Genomic DNA, 8541 nt, shown 5'->3' with positions numbered 1-8541 from the left:
TGTAAACTGTGCCTGTGAGTGAGTGGTGAGTGTGCCTGGCCTGCACAAAACAGCGCCCCTCCTTTAACTAGTGTTTTGTGTGTGGCCACTCAAGGTATTGCCAGACTACGGACACGGCCAGCCAGCCACCCACCCAGCCACCCAGAGACATACCCACAGACATACCTGTTCATTGGGAGCGCTTTCACCGCTCCAAAAATAGCAGATCTACAAGCTCACAACGCGTCACGTAGATCAGCTATTTTTTTGGCAAAGACATTTGATAGAGTGAAAAAAAGACTGTATCGAGTGCGTATATTATAAGTACTTTTTACCAATTATTGGGGGTTTAAGTGGTACCAGATATGCAGCTCGGCAAATAAAAGGTGAATTGATCCCAGTGCATGACGGAGGACGATATCACGATAATTTATATCTCCACGATACGATTATCGTGAGTGTTTTTTATCACGATAAACGATAAAATATCGCGTATCGTCCCATCCCTACTCCTAAAGTAACGGTTTTGGACAACGCCTCGCGACGTGAGGCGTTGTGAGCATGTATATCAGCTATTTTCACAATTTCTGCCTCTATATATTTGACAATTTGGACAATGTTTAATTTGCCATTTTAGAAGTATTAAAAAGTCCTTAAATTGTCACTTTAGAAATGTGCAGATACCCTCTATACACTTAAACCTTATGGTTTGTTTACAGTTGAGTGAGAAAACAATGTTTCACATTAAGTTAATCATCTGGGGACCCCCCAAAATAATTGGGGGGGTCGTGTGTGATGTGATGACGTCATCAAACGATAAAGTCGACTTCAACTCAACATTTTACAGAGTCGAGTCGACTTGCAAAAATCACAAGTCGTTAATGCCCTAGTGTGCATTCAAATGAAAACGTGCCGACACCACGTCGATTTGAAGATTTTAATAAAGAGCACAAAAAAAAGCATCTTTCCACATGTACACAAAATCATAAATATCCCCCCCCCCAAAAAAAAAAAGAAAAAAAAAAGCAATTCCATCATATCCACTTTCCACTTCAACAGGATCCAAGTCATTGTCGGGTCAACGTGATTATAAGCCAGATTATAATAAGCCACATAGTAATAAACCATTTAAACTACAACTTAATCTTCTACAGTATTAAGAGACAATGAGAGTCTGAAAAGTCAAAAACAAAACGTTATACCCCCCTTTATGTACAGTTGTGCTCAAAATTATTCAACCCCCTCTGACAAACCTGTTCATTAGTTTAGCCACCGTTCCTTTGACTTAAAACTTGTGAACTAAGCTCAAAACTGTACTTTTTGGAACATTCAGTGTCTTTGCAATTGTTTTATATCCTTTTCCTTTTTTGTACAAAGCAATAATCTCTTCTCTGAACTTTTCTGACCACTCCTTAGATTTAGCCATGTTTCTAACTGCTCTAATCACAGTCAACAAGTCAACAAACTTCTATTCAGTCCAGATTGCACATTTGATGCAACTATTTAAGCCCTTGATTAGTCGATTGCAGTTGATTACAGATGTTTTCAGGTGTAATTAAGAGTGAATAATTATAAGTGAAGGTGGCATTGAAAGTGGCATTTAGCATTGTATTTGAAAAAAAGAGAACATTTTTTTTTTTACTTTTTTTGAGCTATTTACATTGTTCTTGTATGATTTATTTCATTCAGTTGTCAGTTTGTGAATTTAGCCAATAAACCAACCAGATTTGCAAAGGGGGGTTGAATAATTTTTAGCACAACCCGTAAGTATGTGTCCGTCCGTGTGTGTGTGTGTGTGTGTGTGTGTGTGTGTGTGTGTGTGTGTGTGTACTGTACAACCCAAACATTTGCAAGGATATTTACATGTCTATCGGCTAAAAACATGTCTATACACTGTACGGTGATAGGATCTCCTACTAAAACACAAAGATTTCATTCATTTGGCAAAATGAAAATGTATAAAATTAAAAAGGGACAATTACCAGTGAACATGAAAAATAAAATAAAAAGTGTTTTCAAATCAACAGAAATGGACTATTCAATATACGTAATTCCACTCCAGGAATTTATGTTGAATTTATACTCTAAACATATGATGGTTTTGATTGCCTAGAAAACAGAACCTCGAGCCAAAGTATCCATAGCTTGTATATCTGCTGTTATGCTTCATTTGTACTTGCATTTGTACTGCTGAAAATAGCACATCTAAAAGCTCACACCGCGACGCATTTGTGACGCGCTATGAACTTGTAGATCTGCTATTTTCAGCTATAGGTATCTAACATGATGCTTCTTGTGTCAAAGTGGCAAACCTTTGAAAAGCTCATGTTTAAAAGATGCTGCCTGTTTTGGAAAATGTTAAGATTTAAAAAATGCTTTAATATTGTAATAGTTTTCTGCGACCAACATTAACACTTCCCAAATGGAATTGATTATTTTAGCATAAGTAGCATTGACATAGTTCAAATGCAATTGAGGAGAGGGGTTGTGTGTTCTTGTTCAAAAAACGTTTAATAGTGGAAAAATGAGAACTCTTCCAGCATTTAAAACAAAACAAAACAAAACAAAACAAAAGTGTTCTCGACTGTGGCAAGCTCAAGTCTCGATGACAATTAAATGACTCCATTTTTAAGGCCTCAACATCATCGGTTGATATCTTTAACCTAATTCAAGAAAACCGCCCGAAAGCGACAAAAAAAAATCATCTCGTTAAAACACAAAAAACAGAATAAAGAAAATAAGGTCTAGAAATTAGACAGAAATAAATAAATACATCTATTCCGCAAACACTCAAGAGTTACGACATTAAGGCAATGCAGTGACCTGTCCTTGGTGCTTTGCTAACCCTTTGTCTTCAGGTTAATATATATATATATATATATGTATGTACGAGAAAAGAAAAAAAGAAATAAGAAAAGAAAAATCCACAGATAATGTTTTTGTATTCATGGAATTCAGGACATAATAAAACAACCTCCACACAGAATTAACAACCTAATAATAATAATTATTATAATATGCACAAGGAGTGATACATCTCGCTCACCTGTGCTCCTACCAAAGCCGAACGTCCGCGCCATTTGTCCGCTGTGACTCCCGACGCAACGCAACCTTACCATGGAAAGGCGTTGGCAGATGCTCGCAAAAGGTAGTGTTAAAGGAGAGTTTTTGGGTAAAAATCGACCCCATACCTCTTTAAATGTCTTCTTACAAGCTTGCAAGATGGTCCAGACACCCCCGTAGTCCCAAAGAAGCATTATATACCATTTTTTGATTGCAGCTTCTACCAGACCATGGCTCCATAATGGACCGCGTTCATTCAATCAGTTATTTTTCTCGCTTCAAAGTCAATTATTTCGCTCCGTATCAGTTCCCCGTACTCTATATAATTCATCCTAGCTTTAGCTTCTCCAGGGCACAGCCATTTTTGTTGTCAAAAGGCTTCTCTTTTCGACTCGCTCAGCTTGAAATCCTGCTGTCTCTCGCGGGACAACAGAGGAGGGGCGTTCCCGTGGCCCTGCTTTCTACAGGTTACTGTTGTCCCGGAATGGAATATAATACTTCTTTGGGACTATGGGGTGTCTGGACCATCTTGCAAGAAGACATTTAAAGAGGTATGGGGGTCAATTTTACCCGGAAACTCTCCTTTAAGTGATACGCTTTTTTGTTGATATAACGTTAAACTAGCCTGGCCAGCCAGCCTCATACTGTGCATTCACTCACTCGTTCCTTCCCACAATATAAGTCTGGACTTTGGGACTATAGGCAGATTGAAAAGTGGGCGGGAGTACTTGCCTTGACAGACAAACCAATCAGCGTAGCAAAACATCTCTCAGCCGGTCGGAAGAACGTCAAACAAACACGTATTTTCGTCCGATGAACTCCGCTAGCGCATCCCCCGTGTTACTTTTTAATTGTTGTAATTGATTCCAACTCTGAAATAACTTCACTTATTGCTTGTTTTATTGTTTCAGCGTTAACTGTTACACTTGTTGCATCGAGGGCGGCCATTGTTGTTTTGAAAATGCTGCGGCAAGCATCTAACGTCACCGTCTACACATGGACCAATCAGGGGAAGCTTTTCACTTGTTGTGCAGACAGTAGGGCATTCAACAAATATTCAAATATCAAAGTCACTATTCGACGTTCACCGAATTATTCGCTTATTTAAATGTTTTCATGGTTTTCTCTTTAAAACATAATATAGTTTTGCCCCTGGTGGATGCATTTGTTAATGCTCTATACCAGGGCTTCTCAAACCTTTTTAGGCCATGACTCCCAAAATAAACATATTTGAACTGGGGACCCCCCACCCTGACAAGCACTTGGAATTGTAGGCATTGCATTTAATGTGACTCGGTTCTGCAGATAAATATTGTGAAAATAGCGGATCTACATGCTAGATCAGCAATGTTCACAATGTTCGCCTCTTGCTTACTTAATATTTGACAATGTGGCCAGTCCTGTCGAATATTCGACTATTCCAATACTTTGAGGTCGAATAATTAGAATACTAAAAATCACTTTTCGTGAATGCCCTAGCGGACAGCAGTTGAAACGCAGTCACTGATTGGCCTCTATCAGAAAATGTTCAGGGCCAACTTCTCATACTCGCTGAAGTCCAGACCTCGTACTGTGGGAAGGAGGAATGCGTGAACGCAGCATGAGGGATGGCCCACCAGGCTAACGTTAACCCATTTAGGCCTAGGAATTATTGACTGCTTTAACCAGTGAAAAATAGCAGATATACAAGCTCACAGCGCGGCACCGAGTGCCGCGCTGCGAGCTTGTAGATCTGCTATTTTTTGAAAAAGTCATGAAAATGTGTGCAAATCTTTGAATAGATGTGTTTTCAAAGCGAACGTTTGTCACTCAAATTTTGCTTCTGGGTGGTCCCTGGGACTAGATATTTTGAAATGGGGGTCCGTGGTCAAATAAAAATCATTTTGGGGGTCCTTCACATGAAAAGGTTTGAGCACCACTGACATAGTAGTCTCTCAAGGACAGACTAACTGAGCTCCAGTTAAGTGAAAAGGACCTTTTCTTTGACGATGGCTATAGCCAGATTGCTGACATAGAAACATAGGTTTTCTCCAAAAATCTTAGGATTCAAAAGACACTTATAGAATCGGGTCAAAATTCTAATGTTCACGATTTTTCAAAAATAGCAGATCTACAAGCTCGCAGCGCGGCACCTATCTGCTATTTTTCACTGGTTAAAGCATAAAATATTGCGTCATAATGTGTTCAGGCCTAAATGGGTTAAACTACTTGGGACGCCACCAGCATTCCCTACTCAGGGAGGGGAAACATTCGCCAAAAAGAGCAGATCTACAACCTGTACGTCAACTATTTTTGGAAAAGAGGTTTCGTGTAGAGAAGGACCCCCCCGAAAAAAGAGCTTACCAAGTACAGTAGCAACTCCGGTCCGTTTCAGTATAGAGGGTTTAAGTGGTGCTCTATATCAGGGGTTCCCAAACTTTTTTGTCTCAGGGCACCCGATAAATATTTTTGAGCGGTGGTCACACCGTCTCCATAGCGTGGCCGTGTGTGTAGGTATGTTAGTTTGTTTGTATGTGGGTGGGTCTGTATGTAGCCTCAAGCCTGTGTAGTACCTTTTCTGACCACACATGTTAAGGGAGGGGCGCTGTTGTCCAGGCCCCACCCCCACCCCCACACACACACACACACACACACACACACACACACACACACACGGGGGGGGGGGGGGGGGGGGGGGAACCACCGCTCAGTTCACACGGGTGTGATTTTTAAATCAGAGGCACCCCTACTTTTCACTAGATCGGCTATTTTCACAATGTTCGCCTCTTGCTTACTTAATATTTGACAGTTTGGACAGTCCTGTTGAATATTCGACTATTTGAATACTTTGAGGTCGAATAATTCGAATACTAAAAATCACTATTCGTGAATGCCCTAATTTTAACCAAGCAAAATCACTTAAGTGCACATTTAACTTTATTTACCATCAGAATTCACGAGAGAGAGCGCCTCGCCTGGCAGCAGACAGAGACCAGGAGACACAGCAGTGGAGCGTTCATGTAGCATTATTATAGTTAAATCAACGTCGTCAGTGCAATGCTCAAGGTTGCCTCTCAACAAAACAAACCTGATTTATACTTTTAAGTTGCAGCCCCTCTCTATGCTAAGCCGGCGTGCAGCGGACTCTCTGCAGACAAAGACCACCACACTACTCCAGTGGCTGTATAACTGCTGGTAGAGAAGGAAATCGTTTTTTGACGTTTAAACACAGGGCAAAAGTTACGTACTACGCCTTTAACCCTTGTGTGGCGGCTCGGAGACAAGTTATAAAGGTTTCGGAACCATTAGGCTGTCTGCTTACTCAGACAAATAGGAATTGATCTCATAGACGTATGTGAATTGATCTCAGTTTGCGACGGCGGACAATTTCATGATGAATTAAAATCTCCACAATACAATTTGTTTAAATCACTATTAAAGGAGGCATTCAGACCAAAACACATATAGGGTTAAATCTGCCTTTTATCATACCCCTTCATACCTGCTTTAGTCGATTCTTTTCATAGCTGCCCCTGTTGCTAGATTTCGGCTGCCACTGTTGCTAGATTTCGGCTGCCACTGTTGCTAGATTTCGTGGGCCCTCTCATAACTAATACGGTGGATTGTCAAACAGGGGGCAGCAATGAAAAAAATCGACTAAAGCAGGTATGTAGGGCTATGATAAAAGGCAGATTTAACCCTATATGTGTTTTGGTCTGAATGACTCCTTTAACGATAATAACGAGTATGCTCCCATTCCTACAAGCATCCGTTCTCTGGGACAACCTTCGCCGAAAACAGACAAGTTCACAGCGCGTTGCGAGCTCGTCGATCGCCTAATTTCAGCGAAGATGTTTCATTTAGAGTGGGGGGGGGAAAGTGGTTAAAGGCAGGGGGACTTCACACCGTGCGGCCCGAGGCTTGACGATCGTCTATTTTCAGCGTGCGACAACCGGCTGCGCAAAGACCAAGAGTATAAATCGGGCAGAACTGGCACCAGGCAAAAAAAAAAAAAGAAAAAAAATTATAATAATAAAAAAATCAAATAAATCAAAGAGGACGTAAAACGCAAAGTAAAAAGGATAGAGTTAAAGTGTAGCTGGTCCAGAGAGAGAGAGAGGTGCAGGTCTGGCTCTAGTGAATGTAGGCTCTGTAGACGGCTGACATATCGTTGTCCGACTGGTCCAACGCCTTGGCCCTCTTGTACACCTGCAGAGACAACATAATGCACCAACTGGTCAACACTAGGGCATTAACGAAAAAGTCGACAAGTCGACTTCATTACACAAGTCGACTCCCATCAGAGAAAGTCGAAGTTGAAAAAAAAAATCCTTTGTATTTTTTTTTCTATCATTATTTTTGCTCCATGTGTGCGTCTGTGCAGCATTCAAACAGTAGGATTGCTTATTGTCAAGGACGGAATGATCCAATATTACAGTGCTACATTACATTTGGTATAACATGGTTCTATTGTGAAAATAGCAGATCTACATGCTCACATGCGATGCGAGGCGTTGTGAGCATGTAGATCTGCTATTTTCACAATTTCTGCCTCTATATATTTGACAATTTGGACAATGTTTAATTTGTCATTTTAGAGTTATTAAAACGTCCTTAAATTGTCACTTAAGAAATGTGAAGATACCATCTATACACTTAAACTTTATGTTGGTTTATTTACAGTTGAGTGAGAAAACAATGTTGCAAATTAAGTTAATCATCTGGGTGATGTGATGAAGTCATCAAACGATAAAGTCGACTTCAACTCAACTTTTTACAGAGTCGAGTCGACTTGCAAAAATCACAAGTCGCTAATGCCCTAGTCAACACCAGGCCCGTGCACACATAAGGCCCTTTTCCACTGACATGGCGCAACACCACACCACACCACACTGCCCACACACGCCAGGTTCTCTACTACAAGGACCTGGGTAGAGTGGTGTGAAAGTGGTACTAAAAGGTATCCACTCTAGAGTAGGTCTGAGCTAGGCCACACAGGGCCAAACACTTCATCACTGACTTTTCATTTAGACCACCAGGATATACATGATTATAGATTATATTGTGTTATAACCACTTTATTAACCTATTATATTATCGTGTATTATAGGGTCTAACTAGGCGTTTGTCATGATGCTGCATCCATTGCAAGCATCTGTTTTGCACAAAAAACATTCCTTGGGCTATAAATGGCCCAAGAAAACACCCACAACCATCGTTTTCTGAGGCCATTTCTAGCCCAAGGAATGTTTTTTGTGCAAAACAAATGCTTGCAATGGATTCAGCATCATGACAAACCCCTAGTTAGACCCCTCACATCCTACTTAAATACCCTGGGTATTTTCCTTCTGTATAGAAAGTCGATGGGAGCCCAACTTGATGTGGCCGCTGTGGCGACCCCGAAGGTCGCAAACTCGGGCGCCCTAGCTAAATCATTAGAGCATGCCCTGTGCTACATCTGTGCAAAATTTGGCGCTTTTAGACTAATATAGCGCGAAATGGCCGTGTTATCTCCCTAGC

At 40.9% G+C, this 8541-nt stretch overlaps 1 protein-coding gene across 6 annotated transcripts in view; it reads right to left on the bottom strand.

The window, feature by feature from the left end:
• Nucleotides 1–1016: 1016 nt before the first annotated feature.
• glyr1 (glyoxylate reductase 1 homolog (Arabidopsis)) overlaps nt 1017–8541 on the bottom strand; it is a 47947-nt gene continuing 40422 nt past the window's right edge. For all 6 annotated transcript variants that reach the window (XM_080725125.1, XM_080725127.1, XM_080725128.1 and 3 more), the window contains one exon: nt 1017–7230. In XM_080725125.1, the coding sequence (XP_080581251.1) occupies nt 7156–7230 (75 nt within the window). In that variant the 3' untranslated portion in view covers nt 1017–7155. The remainder of the gene's footprint in view (nt 7231–8541) is intronic.

Source organism: Nannobrachium achirus (genome assembly GCF_963921795.1).
Source record: "Nannobrachium achirus genome assembly, chromosome: 4".
NCBI classification, from domain to species: Eukaryota; Metazoa; Chordata; class Actinopteri; order Myctophiformes; family Myctophidae; genus Nannobrachium; species Nannobrachium achirus.
The sequence above is the reverse complement of the archived record's forward strand: the minus strand, read 5'-3'. Positions and strand labels throughout refer to the sequence as shown.